Source organism: Mytilus trossulus, chromosome 4, assembly GCF_036588685.1.
Source record: "Mytilus trossulus isolate FHL-02 chromosome 4, PNRI_Mtr1.1.1.hap1, whole genome shotgun sequence".
Lineage (NCBI taxonomy): Eukaryota > Metazoa > Mollusca > Bivalvia > Mytilida > Mytilidae > Mytilus > Mytilus trossulus.
Window position 1 is genome coordinate 60,677,491 of NC_086376.1, and position 19,881 is coordinate 60,697,371.

General features: G+C 31.8%; 2 protein-coding genes across 2 annotated transcripts in view; one reads left to right on the plus strand and one right to left on the minus strand.

The window, feature by feature from the left end:
• Nucleotides 1-6,130: 6,130 nt before the first annotated feature.
• LOC134714048 (transmembrane cell adhesion receptor mua-3-like) overlaps nucleotides 6,131-19,881 on the minus strand; it is a 29,478-nt gene continuing 15,727 nt past the window's right edge. Inside the window, exon 6 of the mRNA XM_063575294.1 lies at nucleotides 6,131-6,733. Coding sequence (XP_063431364.1) covers nucleotides 6,150-6,733 — 584 coding nt within the window. The 3' untranslated portion in view covers nucleotides 6,131-6,149. The remainder of the gene's footprint in view (nucleotides 6,734-19,881) is intronic.
• LOC134714046 (ctenidin-1-like) lies at nucleotides 14,029-16,441 on the plus strand. Its single transcript, XM_063575292.1, has 2 exons — nucleotides 14,029-14,073; nucleotides 15,836-16,441. The coding sequence occupies exon 2, from the start codon at nucleotides 15,843-15,845 to the stop codon at nucleotides 16,323-16,325; it is 483 nt and encodes a 160-aa protein (XP_063431362.1). The 5' UTR covers nucleotides 14,029-14,073; nucleotides 15,836-15,842; the 3' UTR covers nucleotides 16,326-16,441.

Below are 19,881 nucleotides of genomic sequence, written 5' to 3' on the forward strand. Positions count from 1 at the left end.
TTCCGAAACCCCGAATATAAAGAAACGAAATTCCGTATAGTAGTCCCGAATAAGTAAAGACAAAATCGTGTGTTAAAGGTTCTACCATTCCTCAATAATATCAAATAGGAATATGGGATATTCTTTCAATTTTTGAGGTTAAAGAAACATTGACAAAAACTAATCCATTCATTCATTTTTCATATTATTTATATTTTATCTATCTATAAAGAGAAAGATTAAAGTTCGTGAAATGAATACACAGAAAGGACTGCCCCCTTGCGAAGACCAGTACTTAATTTGTTAGTCTACTTATCGTTTTTGGATTGTTCTAATGAAGTTATATGCAATACTCAGACTCTAGCTGTTCACAAAAAAAAACTAGTTTACTACAATTATTCCACCTTCAGTGTCGCTTTTCCTTTTTCTGCAAGAGCCTGTTTTTAACTAGAGATCCATGATGATTATCGTTACTAGATTAATGTAATCGAGAAACATCACCCGTTGAGATGCTGAGTTATATCCAGGAAGAATAGTTTAAATTAAAAAGGAATGATGACAAGTTATAGCAATTAAGGTTGAGACAGAACAACAAATGACTATTATTTTTATATATATGTATAAAAAAAAAAATCAGTGTCGAAATTTTAGTGAGGCAATTGGCTCACTTGCCTCAAGGGAAGTTACGGCCTTGCGGATAGGAACGGAGATAACGAATTTATCCCCGGTCTTAGTCTAAAGCTGTCTGTTTTAAGAGAAAGTTTAAAGTGAGAGTAACGTTTTTTTCATTTCCTAAATATCTTTTTTGCCAAATAAATTGATCACAATACGTAACAAAATGGATCTTAATACTAATTCAATACCAAACAGAAAACAACCAACTTGTAGCTAAGATGGTAAACCAAAAACTTGAGGTGCAAAATATTGTACGTCTTATCGGGATTTTGACAATTAATGTCTCTTCAATGATATTAGGGATCGAAACAGTATTTGGAAGGTCATAATTACCTCAATTAAGGATGGACTCATGAAATTTAAGGAGGCGAAATAGCATGAACGGATCATGTAACCGGCAGGAAAAATTTGATACAAGCCCAAACGAAAAAATATAAACAAGTCTTAATTGAAAAATACTTTCAAACCTTTGATTGGGTTGTATAAAAGCCGCAATTTCTATACGTGTGCATGTAAAACAAATTTTGTTATGTTTATATTAGCACGTTTTTTTTGTGGTTTACCATCTTTGCCGCAAATTAATTGTTTTCTATATATAACTGCTTCGTAATTAAATTAATATAGAGATTCATTTTGTTACACCTTGTGATAATTTTTTTTTGGCAATCGCCAATGTCAGTCAGCAGGGTTTAAGAACATGAGTCGTTCGACCTGCTTGTCAAATGCGTTTTGTTATAATATATTTTTTTTACTCCTTTGGTCTTATGTTGTTTGTGCTGTATTTCGATCCCTCTATATATACAATGAAATGTGTTACATGCACACGTATAAAAGAGGGACGAAAGATACCAAAGGGACAGTCAAACTCTTAAATCGAAAATAAACTGACAACGCCATGGCTACAAACAGACAAACAAAAGTATACATGACACAACATAGAAAACTAAAGAATAAGCAACACGAACCCCACCAAAATATAGGGGTAATCTCAGGTGCTGCGGGAGGGTAAGCAGATCCTGCTCAACTTGTGGCACCCGTCGGGTTGCTAATGTGATTAAAAATTCGGGAAATAGTAACATTCGGTAGGTCACATTCATGTAAAGGAAGGGGATTGTAGCTACGACGTAAGGAACATATCCGATACCATTTGCAAAACGGTTATTCCATAAAGGTCAATCAACTCGTGATGGCGTCCGTAAAATTTACGAAGGGATGATTTCAACTTCACCATTTGGAACTCTTGGTTTAATAGCTTCCTTGTGAGCAGCAACCCTCTATTAAGAAGATCATGATAGGAAATGCAAGCAGGGGAATATCGTGTCAAATGAAGATGTATACCCCGAGGTTGATACGGCATAAGATACGGATTTTGCCATGTTTTATACGCTTTATTATATATCAACAGGAGAGTTGCTTTCTGATCCCTAGCACCTGGATTACCGTCAGTTCTACTTTTGTCTTGCTTTAAAAGAACTGCTCAATTACTCATTCGTAGCACCGTTTAACCTAACAATTTGTGTGCTGCTAATTTAAAAATATTTTGTTTTTTGTATATTTTTGTGTGTTTTGTATGGTAATTAATTGAGTTCTTTTTAATAGTTGCATATCGTGTGCCAGAAAATACGAATTCGAATGACTGTTCATTTAGGACCCATTTTGCAGAAAATATTTCGTGAGTAGTTTGCATAAACTAAAACGGACTTAATGTAAGAATGAGAAAAAAAACGTAGGTGTGTGATAAGGGGTGCGATAAAAGAAAAAAAGGATAGGGGTGTGATAAAGGGTATGATAAAGGGTGTGCATCAAAGTTGCGCGATATGTATGAAACAGCAAGTTATTTATCAAATATTCAAAACAACTGTATTTACTACTAACATTATACATTTACCTCATTTAAATTTTAATTAATGATCTTATCCCAGGGGTTCCAGTACAAGTTGTGTTCTTCCATACTTAAATATTTTGACGAAATATGTTTCTCTAAATTCAAGTTTTTGTTTATGTAATGTTGAAGACTTTTTATATTAGTCTTTATATCTTTCATCTTACATCTGAAAATGAATAACTTTGTCAGTAAGATAACTTTATTCTTAATCAAGCTCAGCTTATAATTTTCACAGAGGCCAAAAATGACAATTATTTAAATTAAGTGGAATTTCAATCAGAATCTTATCGAAAATCCAAGCTTTTAGATTGTGCCAAATGTCGGCTACAATAATTATGACAACCCCAAAGTAAATGCTCTATAGTTTCAGGCTCTGCCTTGCAAAATGTACACAAAATTACAATTAACAAGTTTCATTTTAAAAAGTAGAGCATTTGAAGATATAATAATAATTCTATATTGAAACATAACATAGACATTTTTTTGTACTTTTCTCGTCGGGATTCGAATTATGCTTCTCTTAAAAATATCGTCGCACCAAATCGTATTGCACTATGCCCGTCGCGCTAGACCACTCGACCACCTAGGTTCAAAAAAGAGTTTTCGGTAGCCGGTTTTTACCTTAAAGTTTCCTTGTCAGTTTTAATCTAGCGTCGTAACACAGTATATATAATATATAAGGCATGACGATGGAATTGTTATAGATTAGATGACTTATTTATTGTGAAGGATTCTACAAATTAATGTACGATGCAGTCACAGAAATAATCATATGGGGTCACCAGCAGTCAGTGATGGTGATACAAGGCTGACAATACATTCTGTATATAAAATTCGTCTAAAAATAAGTATCATCAAATTGAGGTAAATATAATTCTAAATTGAGGTGATTAATATGGCCTTCAAAATACCGTTTCGATCCCTAACATTACTGAAGAAGTATTAATTGTCGAAATCCGGATACAGTGTACAAGTGTTTGCACCTCATGTTTCATATATACCATCTTCTCCGCAAACTTATTGTTTTCCATTTGCTATTAAATTAATGATTAAGATCCGTGTTACATCTAGTGATCAATTTGTTTTGCAGTCTTCAATGGCTGTCAGCAGGGTTTAATGACATCGGTTGTCCAAGGTTCTAGGTTGATAAACTGATGAGATATCCAAACAGAGTAGTCAAAATAGAAGTCCGCACGACGGGAACCAGTAATTCAGTGGTTGTCGTTTGTTTATGTGTTACATATTTGTTTTTCGTTCATTCTTTTTATATAAATAAGGCCGTTAGTTTTTCTCGTTTGAAATGTTTTACATTGTCACTTCGGGGCTTTCAATAGATGACTATGCGGTATTGGCTGTGAACATTGTTGAAGGCCGTACGGTAACCTATTACAGCTGTTAATTTCTGTGTCATTTTGGCCTTTTGTGGACGATTGTCTCATTGGCAATCATACCACATCTTTTTTTTTATATGAACAGTTAATTGAATGTGGGGTTTTTTTACGATTAAGCTCTGAATAAATATACAAAAACTTGATAATTGACCTCCAACAGAAGAATATTTAATATAATAAATTCGATTTTTACTTAAGTTTAGAAAAGGTTTAAGCTATTCGTTTCTTGGAAATATAGTTAAAGCGTCTAGGAAATTAACTGCATCTCATATTGAATAACTAAGAACGGTACTTAAGTTAATTATGTTTTCTATTTGTATGACCCACTTACTATGGTAGAGAGGCATTATGTTTTCTGGTCTGTGCGTCCATTTGTCTGTCCATTCGTTCGTCCATCCGATCGTCAGTCTGTCCTGCTTCAGGTTTAAGTTTTTGGTCAAGGTAGCTTTTGATGAAGTTAAAGTCCAATCAATTGAGTTTTATTGTGCGTCTTGCTGTGTGTTTGATTATTCTACATTGGCAAGATATATAGAGGGACGGTTGAGATCTAACAAACCATGTTTAATACCGCAACAGTTTTGCACATGTTCCAAGTCAAGAGCCTCTGGTCTTTGCTAATCTTGCCAGCTTTTTTTTTTAATTTTAGTTCATTTATAACTTTTGGGTGTTTACTGTCACGTCCATATTCACTGCACTAGAACAAAATTTTGTTAAGAGGCCAGCCTCTGTGTGTGGGATTTTTTCGCTGTGTTGAAGACCCATTGGTGGAGTTCTGCTGGTTTCTGCTTTAATTATGTTGTTGTCTGTTTGACACATTCCCAATTTCAATTTTAATTTTACTATAAAACTATACAAAAAATTGTTCGAATACCCATTTTAACATATTCTCATGTTTTTAGGTTATTGAAGACGTTGCTTAAACATGAAGCATTGCTGTAACGACAGAGTGTACGTATTTTAAATGATAGGTGCATGCAATAATATGTGCATGTACTAGTATATAGTCAGAAGTGATCAACCATCGTGTCACACAGTCTATGAACTAGGGACGATTTAGAGGAGTGACACCTGTATGTAACCTTATAGATATCATTTATATACAAAAAGAAGATATGGTATAACTGCACATGAGACAACTCTTCACTAGAGAACAAATGACAAAGAAATTCACAACTATAGGTCACCGAACGTCTTTCAACAATGATAAATTTCAATACCGAATAGTCGTTATAAAAGGTTTTGAAAGGACAAATGTAAAACAATTCAAAGAGAAAGGTAACGGTCTAATCTATGTACAAAATATTTCAAAACGAAAAACTAAAGTTACAACAAACGACAATCACTGAATTACAGGTTATATACGAGTTATTTTTCATGTATGGTAGCTGCCGCATTTTTGGGTACTGTATTTAAGATGAAATTTTAATTTTTCCCATCGACATTTATCGTGATAGCTAATTTTGGCAAAACAATTTAAAAAAAAAAAACCAACAGAAATCAAATAACAAATCGTAATTTCTTTTTTTCGAGACTTACAAAATAATTTTAAGCTAAATGTTAAAAGTTACATACAAAAACAATCAATATAAGGCTGTTAACCCTACCAAAAGATAGACAGGGTATGACGTCAAATGAGTTTTAAGGTGGCTCATGGGTACAAACATTTTAGCAAAAAATTAAACCTTTATTTTTTCATTACAAATTTATTTTTTATACACTATTAGTTGTCACATTATGATATGGTACAAAAAACAACCCACACAATTGATTTGGTTTGGCCCCAGATGACTTTTAAAATTGAAAAAGCTCCAAATTATCTCCCTTTGGTGCAAAAATGCCATTTTTTTGCCTTAAATTTAAAATATCTTTTTTAACTCATCGGTGACCTATATTTTTTATTATTGTTTTCAAATAAGCTGTACATAAACTAAATAATTGTAAAATTTAAGCGATTTCTTATATTAGGTTCTTTTTTTATTTCGATATTTCCTCTTTTTCTCCTATTAGTTCAACAGAAAAAAAGGACATTAACAAAAATGTATGCTTCTTCCAGAGGCAGATTGTAGCTTAAATGAACGGTGACCCCATTTTTTTATTTCATTTTTCTTTTAAGTATACGATAAAGTTCATTTATGAAAAAATATAGGGAAATCTTATATTAGGGAAAAAAAATCATTTATACACAGGAGCCCCCTTAAATAGTTTATAAATCTGACTTTTTACTGTCGCTTTTTAAAAATGTCATCAATGCAATTATTATACTTTGTTATTGCTGCTAGCGACGTTAAGGACGTGAAATCGTCATCGTCAACATAAAACATGAAGCTAGGATCGTTTAAAACACCACCAAGATTATCCTTGTTACAGTCTTCTCCTGCTGCTACACCAAAGATGTGAATGTCTTGTTGTTTTGATAATTGAATCTCTAGGTCGATTTCAGCTTGATTGTTCCATATTGCGTTAGAGAATAACACAACAAGATTTCGTGATGAGTTAAATAAGTTACTTTCTCGAATATGTTTTAAAGCATGACTTGTGTTTGAAATCGCAGTCGCTTTATCAATCCTGACTTGCAATGCAGCGGCAATTAACTCGTCGATATCAGATGACCACGATAAATTAAAAACTTGTTCTACTTCGTCCGAATATGAAAACATGCCTATTTCTGCATTAGGATTGTAAGTTTTGATTTGTTCTACTGTTCGTCGACTTGCTGTAAGACGTTTATTGTAATCGTCTCTCGTTTGGTTATTGTTAGTATCCAGAAGGAGAATGACCTGTGATTCAGTTACCATATAACAGTCTGAAAAGATAGAATACAATGATTCAGTTACCAGAGAACAGTCTCAGAAGATAGAATAACATGATTCAGTTACCAGAGAACAATCTTTAAAGATAAAATAACATTTGAAGGTAATAAAAGAATACCTTTTTGAAATGTTCAAAACAATAAATTCATTGGATCGATACATATTTGTATTCAAAATGTATATTTTTTTATCATGTTATGATGAATTCGTTGGTTTATTACAGTATTAAGTTATTCACAAAGTAACAAAAATAAAAATTTTAAGATACCAAAGACCGAACATGAAACCTTTGAATAACCGAAACTCAAGTTTAAGGGCTTTGAAAAGATTTAAAAAATATACTAAACTATAGAATAAAGAGATTGGTATGATTACCAATGAGTCAACTATCCTCGTCAGGAATATGAGTTACTTTTAAGCTTTTTTTACCGCCTTGGTTAAGGGACTTTCCGTTTTGAATGGGCCTTGTAGTTCGGTATTTTTGTAAGTTTACTTTTTATCCAATGACGAAGATTGAAAAAAATATAGATAAAAGTTACGGCAATCAGAAATGAGTGAAACTCATTCCATACATTGCCAAACAGAAATTTTCCAGATATAATCATTAAATTTTTCATCAAAGAACCTCCCTTTTTTAAAAGTCAGCAATGCATTGACGAAAAATTATTTTCTCCTGTTCTTTTTAAACTGAATCATTATATAATGTGAGACGGCTGTTCTAAACTATTCTAAGCGTCAGCTATGTATTTAAGACATTAAAGTAGTTACAGTCAAAACTAATGTAAGGGCTACAGCTTTGTCTTCTATTAATCGAAAATCCAACTTTTTAGTTCACCCTTTCCATATGCATGACCAATTGTAGTAATATATTTGTATTTTTAACCTCAATTCATAGGTCATCTCTCAAATAAGGTTATTTTGACATCAGGTTTATATTCCAGTTTTACTATGAATTTATTTTTTAGTTTGACAATAGTGCGGTTATAATTGTGCTGACGTAAGTCGCATAATGTATTACCCAGATCACTTATAATATTACAAATGCAGTTTGTACTATTTCATTGTTTGATGAATAGCTCCATTATCTTGAATGATTATTAAAAATACGACAACTGCTTTTATTTGGTTAAATCTATTCCAGGTTTTTATGGTGTTTTATTGCAAATTATTGTACTTTACCACATAAAACAACGAATCACTAATCACATATTATGATAGGTTTACTTGTCCTACAATATTATGATTGAAACAATGGAGTACTAACAAAAGCACTGAGTGTTAAATGTACCACTTGAATATAAGTAATAATCTTATTAAATTAATTCCTATCATTTATATAATAAGCCAAAAATTCATGTAAAATCTAGACAAAAAATAAAAGAATTGAATTGTAAGAGAAAATGGAAAACAAATCAATGTCTTAGATTTACAGAAAATTTACCAAAATTAAAATAAAAAAATAACAAATTAATAAATACCATATCAACAATGCGTATGTTTTAGTGCTTTCTTTACCCCTTTCATAATTGAAAATATCAGAAAATAGGGATAAGACCTCTAACAGAAAAAAGGCATACTGATACTGTTTTACTTCTAACCAAAAAAATCCAATTCATTCTAGTTCTTGAAAAAAATGTGACGAAAAATTTAAGGTTCATCTTACATATTGAAAGTTCAAACAGGAAATAATTGCTCATCAAATAATAAAAATGAGCACTTTCAAATGTAAAATCATTCTTTTTCAGTAGTACCAGAGAATAGACGGACTGGTGCACAAACAAATTGAATGCAATAAAGCACCCCTTCTCCACTTTTGATTTAATAAAGCGAACATTTCAGTTCAAGTTGATTTGTATCTAATAACCAATTATAGAGAAATACATACTATCTATACAATAAGCAATACATTACATTAAAATGTCATAGAATTCCAGCATATACCATAGATCCTCACATTTGGTGCTGGTGCTGTATTGTTATATACAATCACCACTTTGTGCTGTCAGGGTAAAATATTATCAGTATTTAAGTACACTACACACCATCAAGAAGGTTGATTATTTTAATACTTATTACCGTACTGGATTTCATAGTTTAGTGTTCTGAAAATGATTTTTTTTTCATTTCCTGTTTTTGTTGGTGTTTAGATTTTTGTCTCACTGTTATATATTCCACATCACCTTTGATTGGTGTTTTTATATATAAAACAAGAGGCTCTCAAGAGCTTGAATCGCTCACCTTAATTTTTTTGGTTAAATCTCTCATCAATGATTATCTTGGCTTTTCAATTTATTTAAATGTTCTTTGAATCGTCCTATTTTCTTCAAAAGCAACAAAAAAATCATTTTCTCCTATGTTCTATTTTAGCCATAGGAACTATGTTTCAAAGGAGAAGATTTTTTAAAGTAAGTCAACATGATGAACAAATTGTGAAAAGAGTCTTTAAAGGCAAAATTGACTTATTTGTAGATTTTACTTTGCTTAACATTTTTGCTGTAACAGTTTATCTGTATCTATAATAATATTCAAGATAATAACCAAAAACTGCAAAATGTCTTTAAAATCATCAATTCAGGGGCATTATACCTGGAAAACCAGTTACCAAATTCGGCTGAAAATTTCAGGACAGGTATACCTTGACCTAATAAATACTTTAACTTCCTGTCGTATTTGCTCTAAATGCTGGAGTTTTTGAGATATAAACCAAAAACTGCATTTTACCATGTGTTCTATTTTTTACCATGACGGCCATGTTTTTTGACGAAATAAAAAATAAAACACAAACTTTATTTTATACACCCTACTGATCATTCAGTTGAAGTTCGGTTGAATTTGGTTGAGTAGTTTTAGAGAAGAAGATTTTTTTAAAGTTAGCAAATATGATGAACAAATTGTGAAAAATTGTCATTAAAGGACAATAACCCCTTAAGGGGTCAATTGACAAATTTGGTCATTTAACTTATTTGTAGATCTTACTTTGCTGATCATTTTTGCTGTTTACAGTTTATCTTTATCTATAATAATATTCAAGATAATGACCAAAAACTGCAAAAATTCCTCAAAATTACCAATTAAGTGGCAGCAACCCAACAATGGGTTGTTTGATTCATCTGAAAATTTCAGGGCTGATAGATCTTGACCTAATAAACATTTTTACCCTCGTTAGATTTGCTCTAAATGCTTTCCTTTTTGAGATATAAGCCAAAAACTGCATTTGACCCCTATGTTCTATTTTTTAGCAAAGGCGACCATGTTTGTTGATAGATCAAAACTTCAGATACATTTTATAAACTAGATACCCTAAGGAACATTCAGTTAAAATTTGGAAATATTTGGCCTAGTAGTTTCAAAGGAGAAGATTCTTGAAATTGTTTACGACGACAGACGACGACGGACGCCAAGTGATGGCATAAGCTCAATTGGCCCTTCGGGCCAGGTGAGCTAAAAACAAATGTATCAAACATGTTCCATTATTATATTTTGAAAATCGATCAATTGAATTTTATTTGATTATTTGGTGGACTTTTTTTAAACTTTCAAATTTCCATCTTTTTTCCTCAATGAAATTTTAATAATAAAATCACTAATGTAATATATAATCCAATATTGTCTTCTGTGTTTAATGATTTATGGAAAAGGTATTTCGAGTTAAAGTAATGGTATGGCTAGCAAAGCTTACACAATGTTTCCCATAACCTTTTTTGGAGTCCTTGGCATTATATCGTGAAGATTATGAGAAAGATACTTAAAGTGGATAAAATGTGTACTGTCACAAATAGATGTGACAAGGGCAATGGAGTGGCAAAGTAAAGCCAAAAAATTAAGTGATAAAGTTAAAAAAGTATTTCTTGTGCATGAAAAGTTTTACACAAGGTTGTGAATTGTTTGAGGAGAAGAAACAAATAATAATTTATATAAGTGGGATGGAAGGATGAGTGAATCCGCCACCACTACTTGGCCTCTTTCGAGTAACAGAGGTATATTCAGTGTGAGACTTTCTGACCCATAAAACGAAATGATAAAGTAAAAACATTCATAGTATATTATAAAAAATATATTCCCAAATGTACTCATCAAAAATTTATAAGCATAATTTGTCATTTTCAAAACCTTTATTGGGCTGAGACAGTGCATTTAAAATCTACTTAAAGAATGAACAAAATGTAAATCACAAACAAATTATACAAAAAAAACTCCAATGCAGCAGATTAAAAGATAAAATGTTTACTAGCATTTTGTAATCTGTGCTTCTATTATATAATTGACTAGAACACACCCGCGAAATCGCGGGCCTTCAGAGCGTAGTTTAAAGTATGTAAAGTGTTGTTGGAAGAATTTTGTAAAATATTGAATGGCTGGAAAATTTCAGCAAAAGTATCATTTAAGTCATAGGTTATTGGGGACAGGAAAATGCTTTCTTTTTTTATCCCTCCTCCTTCATTTCCAATATTCCCATTTTTTGGTTTTCTATTAATTTCAATATGAACATACATTTAGTATGTTATGAACATTCAAGTAAGGAGCCTGTAATTCAGTGGTTGTTGTTTGTTTATGTGTTACATATTTGTTTTTCGTTCATTTTTGTCGAGCCTTCGACTTTAGTCGAAAAAGCGAGACTAAGCGATCCTTCATTCTGTCGGTGTCATCGTCGTCGGCGGTGTCCACAAATATTCACTCTGTGGTTAAAGTTTTTGAAAATTTAATAGCTTTCTTAAACTATACTGGATTTCTAATAAACTTGGACAGAAGCTTGTTTTTGATCATAAGATAGTATCCAGAAGTAAATTTTGTAAAAATTAAATTCAATTTTTTCTGTATTTTATTTATAAATGGACTTAGTTTTTCTGCAGGGAAACATTACATTCACTCTGTGGTTAAAGTTTTTAAAATTTGAATATCTTTTTTAAACTATACTGGATTTCTACCAAACTTGGACAGAATTTTTACCAGACTTTGACAGAAGCTTCTTACAATCAAAAGATAGTATCAAGAGGAATATTTTTATTGATTGTTTTCCTCATTTTTGTTGAGCCTGGGAGTCACAACTAAAGAAGGCGAGACACTGGCTTCCGCGGAACCCTTAGACATTTGTTTGTACACAAATAAGGCCGCTAGTTTTCTGATTTAAATTGTTTTACATTGTCAGTTCGGGGCCTTTTAAAGCTGAGTACATGTATGTGGTATGGGCTTTGCTCGTTGTTGAAGGTCGTATGGTAACCTATAATTGTTAATATCTGTGTCATATTGGTCTCTTGTGGAGAGTTGTCTCCACATGGCAATCATACCACATCTTCTTTTTTCTGTAATCAATGAATTTTATGTAAGATTTAATGACTGGAAAATTTCAGAAAAGGTATGAAAAGTTTACATGAATATTTTTAGCGCTTATCTGTATATAATGAACATTCATTACTATATAAATATAGTGTATTTACTTTCAATTCTAAGTTTACTAATCGATCCATACTGATAGTGATCATTGATATAGTATACAGACCCTCTCTATTTAATAAACTCTGTGACTGCCGTGGATAGTAAACTTGAAAATGATAGCAGATAGAATTCTGAAGATACACTTTATTCTTTGTATATATGTATGTTCAAAGTATACAGAAAAACGCGTAAAATTTCGTCCAATGACGGGACAATATCCGGATGCCTTTTTCTCGTTTTTCTCCAAAAATAACTCAATCTGAATAATCTTATGAATGGATGACAAACGGCACTATGCACTGTACCTATAGGACACAGATGGGTGTTGATCAATTAATTGTGGAAAGAAGAGAAGCGACACCCAAAATGAGGTCTTCTCGTTTAATAGTATTGATACGTGAAATTACTAAAAATGTCACTAAAAACCAAAGTGTAACACAGTTTTAAGGGGCCTGTATTAATCACATTAAATATTAACCTAATTTTAAACTAAGTACCCACATATTTAATAATTATCTGTTTTCAAATAAAAGTCATATTGAAGGTTAAGTACACGTATGCAGTCATTAGACAAAATTCTAAATTTGAAAAAATCCTACATATATGGGAAATTTGCCCTAATTCAAAATTTACTCCCAACTTTTCAGATGTCAGAATTTCAAATGTTCATAGCTATTTCTCCTTATTATTTTAGTAATAATAAGCATCTGGAATAAGAAACATATTTGGAAAGTACTATGGAAAATTTCACCCCCGCTCCCGCTTCCACTATATCGTTAGGTGTTATAAATTATTGAAATATTTTTTTATTATTTCGCATGAATGTAATAATGTGCCAATAAAAATCTTTATCAAATAAAATATGCTATTGGACCATTTAGAGCAATTCCTGCCTGAGTCAATGTATTTTGAACCACATGCTTTTTGGCATGGTAATTTGACCCATATCATTGAAAGTCTTGATACTACGCATTATTTAAATCTCAGCAAAGACTTTTTTAAACAAGGATCTGTTATTCATTTAAGATCGCAATATTGAATGCAAAAAAATGTAACCCTTATCAGAAATTGATAAAATATAAAAAAAAAAAAAAAAGAAGATGTGGTATGATTGCCAATGAGACAACTTTTCACAAAAGACCAAAATGACACAAACATTAACAATTATAGGTCACTGTACGGCCTTCAACAATGAGCAAAGCCCATACCGCATAGTCAGCTATAAAAGGCCCCGATAAGACAATGTAAAACAATTCAAACGAGAAAACTAACGGCTTGTTTATGTAAAAAAAAATGAATGAAAAACAAATATGTAACACATAAACAAACGACAACCACTGAATTACAGGCTCCTGACTTGGGACAGGCATATACATAAATAATGTGGCGGGGTTAAACATGTTAGCGGGATCCCAACCCCCCAACCCCCCCTAACCTGGGACAGTGGTATAACAGTACAACATAAGAACGAACTATAAAAAGTCACTTTTAAGAAACATAAATTCTCAATCAAAATGCCTTGTTCTATAAACAGCTATGTGGTTTAAAAAAAAACTACGATCTGTGAGAAGCCTTTGAACCTGGTGACATGAAAAATTCACATGTAATTTAAATTCTGGGCTAGAATAATCCTAATTGGTTATTATGATACATATTATTATAATAAAGATAGTATTCATCATGTATGATAAATTATGCTATAATTAATGAATATTTATGCATGTTTACAATAATAAAAGTCATAAATCAAGATTATGATGACTTTTTCATTTTTTGGTAAAATTTTGACAATGGCTAATGAATTGACAGATAATCCTCATCAATCTTAAATATGATGTTCCAGTATATATACTCTTACAGCACACCGATGAGAACACACAACGTTCCCATCCTACACAAGGTAAGTAATCTTATTGAAATATATTCGTTGGGTATGACATTTGAAAAAAAAAATATTACATTGCTTCTAATCCTCTTGCGAAATTTTTATGTTTTAAAAAAAAAAATCCTATTTATTAATATGCCTTTGATTTTTAATATTTTAGTCTATGATATTATTTTCTTATTAGTTTAGTTTCTTTTCAACATTACAATACGATTTGTGATATAGCATAGGAATATAACTAAAAGAATTGATAACTTTAAAAGGATATGTCAACCACACCAATATTTCTTTAATACTGCATTACGAACAGTTGTATAGCAGTGTTATCTTATTTCCCTGGAATACGCAAATGTAACTATATCAATTTTATAAAGAGCTGTTTTAAGAATAATAAATTTAAATGAAACTAACTTGATATGATAAAATTTGATTAAATGTAAGATAAAGTAACATGAAAAGGCCCCCCTTATACAAAATGCTAAAAAGCTGTGTATTAAAAGTCAAAAATACTAATATCTAAATAGCTCTGTGTTAATACTTTAAGATACAAATTTATTCATATAAAAATCTATGAATTGAAGCAAGATTAAGTTAATATACCACCATTATTTTGCATGTTTTATTTTCAAATGAAAAGATGTTTCTTTGGTGTCACTTCTCTCTCCAATTGGAAAATCCCCGATATAACATGTACATGTAAACTGATGTTTACCCTTCTTCTCCTTTATTTTTATTGTCGAATTAGTCGTATTACTATTCTTTCTCAATACTGTGCGTTATAAATTAAATAGTTTATTCATTTGGTCACAGGAAGATCAGATTAAAAAATAAGTGTTATGGTGTTGTTACCTTAATTATTTTTCATAATTTTTATTCTTCAAAATTGATACTTAATTTATATTATTTTTAGTTCTAAGCTTTTTTGTGCACCATTCGCACTCAAAGATATGAGCAATTCTCAACAAAAAGATATAAGAAAAGTGGTATGGAGACCAAAGAACAAACTATCAATCCAAGTCACAATTTATAAAAGTAAACAATTATAGGTCAAAATACGGTTAACAACATTGAGCCTGGACTCACACCGAACAGTGAGCTATAAAGGGCCCAAAATACTAGCGTAAAACCATTCAAACGGGAAAACCAACGGTCTTATCTTTATACAAAACGAGAAACGAGAAACACTTTTAAACCACATTAACAAACGACAACTACTGGACATCAGATTCCTGACTATTATTAGGTGCAAACAATTGCAGCAGATTTAAATAGCTATTCTACATACATTTTTATATTCCATAAAAAAAAAATATAAGAATTGGCGCTGATCTTATATTCAATGTAACAATGAACAGACCACTTGGTTGACAGAAAGGGTATACACTTATGTGGAGGGGGATTCAAAAGGAAGTCTTGCCAAGCTTTAGATTTGTTTTTCTTACGTCTCTTAATTCTGAAGCAAAAAATCAAAATATATTTAAGTTTTTATTTACATTTTTTGTTTGCTTTTACCTAATATTCAATAAAAAATGTCTAAAAGGTTATCATTCTACCCTATTTATGTATGTTGGTCATTTGTGTCCTTGGGTTGCTGTCTAATTGATGTTTCACCTTCAGCTCCATTTATTTATGCTAACACGAAGAAAAAAATACCTATTTAATTTGTGTTCTAACACTGTAAGTTCCCAACAAAAATGTCATGATCCAACTTAAAATAAGGAGAAATTATTCCACATAAGTTAGATTTTATATGTACATTATATTCATATATTTTCAGATACAACATGCAGTTCTCCATTGCTCTATGTTTACTTTTGGCAGCTGTCTGCACCAATGCCTCATACCAAAAATGTTGGGGTAAAGGCTGTGGTGGATATGGTGGCGGATACGGTGGTGGATATGGAGGTGGATGGGGAGGACTAGGTGGCTTAGGAGGTGGATGGGGCAAAGGAGGAGGATATGGAGGATGGGGACTAGGAGGAGGATATGGAGGTTGGGGTATAGGAGGTGGATACGGAGGATGGGGTAAAGGAGGTGGATACGGAGGATGGGGTCTAGGAGGTGGATACGGAGGATGGGGTAAAGGAGGTGGATACGGAGGATGGGGTCTAGGAGGTGGATACGGAGGATGGGGCAAAGGAGGGGGATGGGGCATTGGAGGTGGATATGGAGGATGGGGTGTAGGAGGCGGATACGGAGGAATCGGAGGTGGATACGGAGGCGGATACGGAGCAGTTGTACTTAAAGGAAAAGGATCATACTATTAAATTCAGGAAATCTTAATCTGTACTCTCTCAGGCAAACTGGACACTAGTTGAAGTTAAATCTTCATATCAATATATGTAGATATATTTTTTTTGCAAATACAAAATACCTGTATAAATGTGTTTTATTCAATTTTTATTGATTTATCCTTTACACAAATGTTAATTCACAAAAAAATAAAGAAGAAGGTCTGATCATGCACTCCCTTTTCTCACTACGATTTCAAAGTATTTTCTAAACAATATTACAATGATCATCAGGTTCTGATTAGAGGTGAATCAAATGGAATTGTGAATTTAAAATATTTAAAGCCATTATTTTATATTCTTAAAACTTTTTAGATGTTATTCTCTATTCTTTATGTTTCAGCACCCATTATTCTCTATTCTTTATATTTGAGGCCTATGTTCTCTATTCTTTGCATTTGTGGAAAATGTATTGTGCACGTTTTATTTTCTATTCTGAAACACCAACCAGACCCTAAATCATAGTCAATACAAATTGAATGACAAGATGAGTAATATATCTTTTTTGTTTTTGTTTTTATGTTTATGTAATTGCATTCTAATCATGACGTCACAAATATCATTTATTTTTATTTACCCTGACATTCTAATGAACACCATCAACCCCAATATCCAAATATTATTAAAACCTCATTTAAATAAATAAAACAATATTAGTCCAAAGTACACGGATGCTCCGCTGGCATTATCATTTTTCATATTCAATGGACCATAAAATTGGGTGCAAAATCTAATCTGGCATTAAAAATAGAAAGATCATACAATAGGTAACATGTATACTAAGTTTCAAGTTGATTGGACTTAAACTTCATCAAAAACTACCTTGACCAAAAAATTTAACCTGAAACTTGCACTTTCATTTTCTATGTTCAGTGGACCGTAAAATTGGAGTCAAAAGTATCGTTTGGTTCTAAAATTAGAAAGATCATATCATAAGGAACATGTGTACCAAGTTTCAAATTGAGGGACTTTAGCTTCATTAAAAACTACCATGACCAACAACTTTAACCTGAAGCGGGACGATCGGATGGACGGACGAACGAACAGACGAACGGAAAGACGCACATACCAGAAAACAAAGTGCCCCTTTACTATCGTAGGTGGGGCATAAGAAGAATTTAATTGATTGTATGCTTTATCCTATTCAGTATGTTTGTTATGTTTTAAAGTCATTGTTCAAAGTGGAAACGAGTGAATGTATCCATGTATAAATGATGTTCTAGTCATTAATTACTGTGCCACAAAAATGTCAAAAACAACTGTTGAAATATCATTTGCCAACATAAATAAAAAGGTTATTGTAGCAGTCCCGTAACTTATTATGTAAGTTTTAGTTATTTGAACATATTGTACAAAAAAAGTAAAATTACAAAAATACCGAACTCCAAGGAATTTTTAAATCTGAATGGCCTTTATCAAATGGCATAATCAATAACTCAAACGAATGGAAAACAACTGTTATATTACTGACTTGATACAGGCGTTTCTTTGTGTAGAAAATACTAGTAGTGAATTAATCCTTGTTGTCTATTTTGCTAAAACCTCCAACTTGTATTCAGATGCATAAAATTCCATTAAATTGACAACATGGTATAATAAAACAAAACCAGCCAGATTTAATATGTAAAAAAAAAATGTTCATTAGCAAAAATGAAAGACAAGAATAACACACATTACAAAAAAAGAAGAAAAGGTTGATAATATCCAACAACAAATAAAAGGACGTTATAAGACGTAGTTAAAATAATAAATAACGTCAGCGACAAAAATAAAAAAAATCAAGATACTCATGTTTTATTTAAAAAGTTGATACGGAATATTTATCAAAAAGGTCTTGTCTACTTTCTAGGTATGTTAATATGTATACTATGAGTTTGACTGTCCCTCTTGTATCTTCCGTTTTTCTTTTTTAACCGACATACTAGTGAGTTTTTATAACGTGTGGGTAGCAGCTGCAAGCTCTTGAATACCACATGAAACAAAAGATGTATATATCATATGCAGGTGAAGTTGTTATATTGCTTTTCAGGTGGGGATTATTTCAAATTTAAAATGCCCTCGTATGCCAAAGAATCTGGTCCTGAGATGACCGCTTATGTCAAATTCAAGGTATAAGTATGAAAATTAGTCTGAAAAAGTCGTGTCTGATTATTTTCTTTCTAGTTCTGGAAGATATAATAATGAAACCCAATTAAAAATGTATGGATTGTTAATGCGAATACATCACAGATATATTTGACTGAGAAATTATAAGATGAAGCTTTTTCAAGTGTCTGAATGAAGTCGTTTATTCCCATAGAAATGCTAATAATTTGTTGAAAAATCTGTATTCAAATTCAACAAATATGTTGTTTATAAGAAACTTCAGCACAATGATAATGTTTTATCTGTGTAGCATATTTTACCTTTTTGTTCACTATTAACAAAATATGCCGTATGCTTCCCCCATGCGTATGACTATGGTACCATTTTTCAGATTACGTCTTACATTTTAGATTTTCGTTAGATTAGATAGTAATTGTTAAATAATGCTTAACGTTAGGCCTCTCAACTACCATGTTTTCTAATTTGTCGGAACTCTTAACCCACTTGTCCAATTTCCAAAATTGAAAATCATATATATTGATGGTGTGCACCAACAGCAATTGAGCGTTGGTCGTACATCATGAAGGGAGCATTTCTATACGATATATGAATCTGTGTGTAACTGTTTGTAACTGTAAAAAAAGCAATACTCCATCAAAATTTATTTTATTATTTCAGACTTAAATACTATTTTTAACTCAGTGTCTCTAATATGTGTCGATCATTAAATCATCATGTCTTCAAAGTACTAGATATAGGAAGATGTGGTGTGAGTGCCAATGAGACAACTCTTCATTCAAGTAACAATTTAACAAGTAAACCATTATAGGTTAAACTACAGCCTTCAACACGGAGCCTTGGCTCACACCGAACAACAAGCTATAAAGGGCCCCAAAATTACTAGTGTAAAACCATTCAAACGGGAAAACCAACGGTCTAATCTACATAAACAAACGACAACTACTGTACATCAGATTCCTGACTTAGGACAGGTGCAAACATTTGCAGCGGGATTAAACGTTTTAATGGATCCAAACCTTCTCCTTTTTTCTGAAACAATAGCATAACATCACAACATAGAAAAACACACGATAAAATATCAACTGGCAGACTCAACTCAATCAAAAAACGTATGATTACACAATGAACGAATAAATTTGATCTGCGATATCTGAATACAAATGCGCAGTTAATTAAATATTAGAGACAAACATTCATGACCAACAAGCTAACAAACATATTCAAACAAAGCCATGGCAGGATATCACTGAGAAATATTTAACCAATCAAAATTCACTTTAGAAAAAAAACGGTTTTAAAACAATCTCTTGTGGACCTATCCATTCTGTAAATTATTCTTTTTTATATAAGCTTTTTTAAATTAAGAGCACCTCATATGGAATTTAACCTTACTTTAATTTTTCAAAAATAAAAACGTTTCTTCCAA

Bases quoted from the DNA above. Each gene is read 5' to 3' on its own strand.
- LOC134714046 (XM_063575292.1), top strand. From the start codon at position 15,843: ATGCAGTTCTCCATTGCTCTATGTTTACTTTTGGCAGCTGTCTGCACC.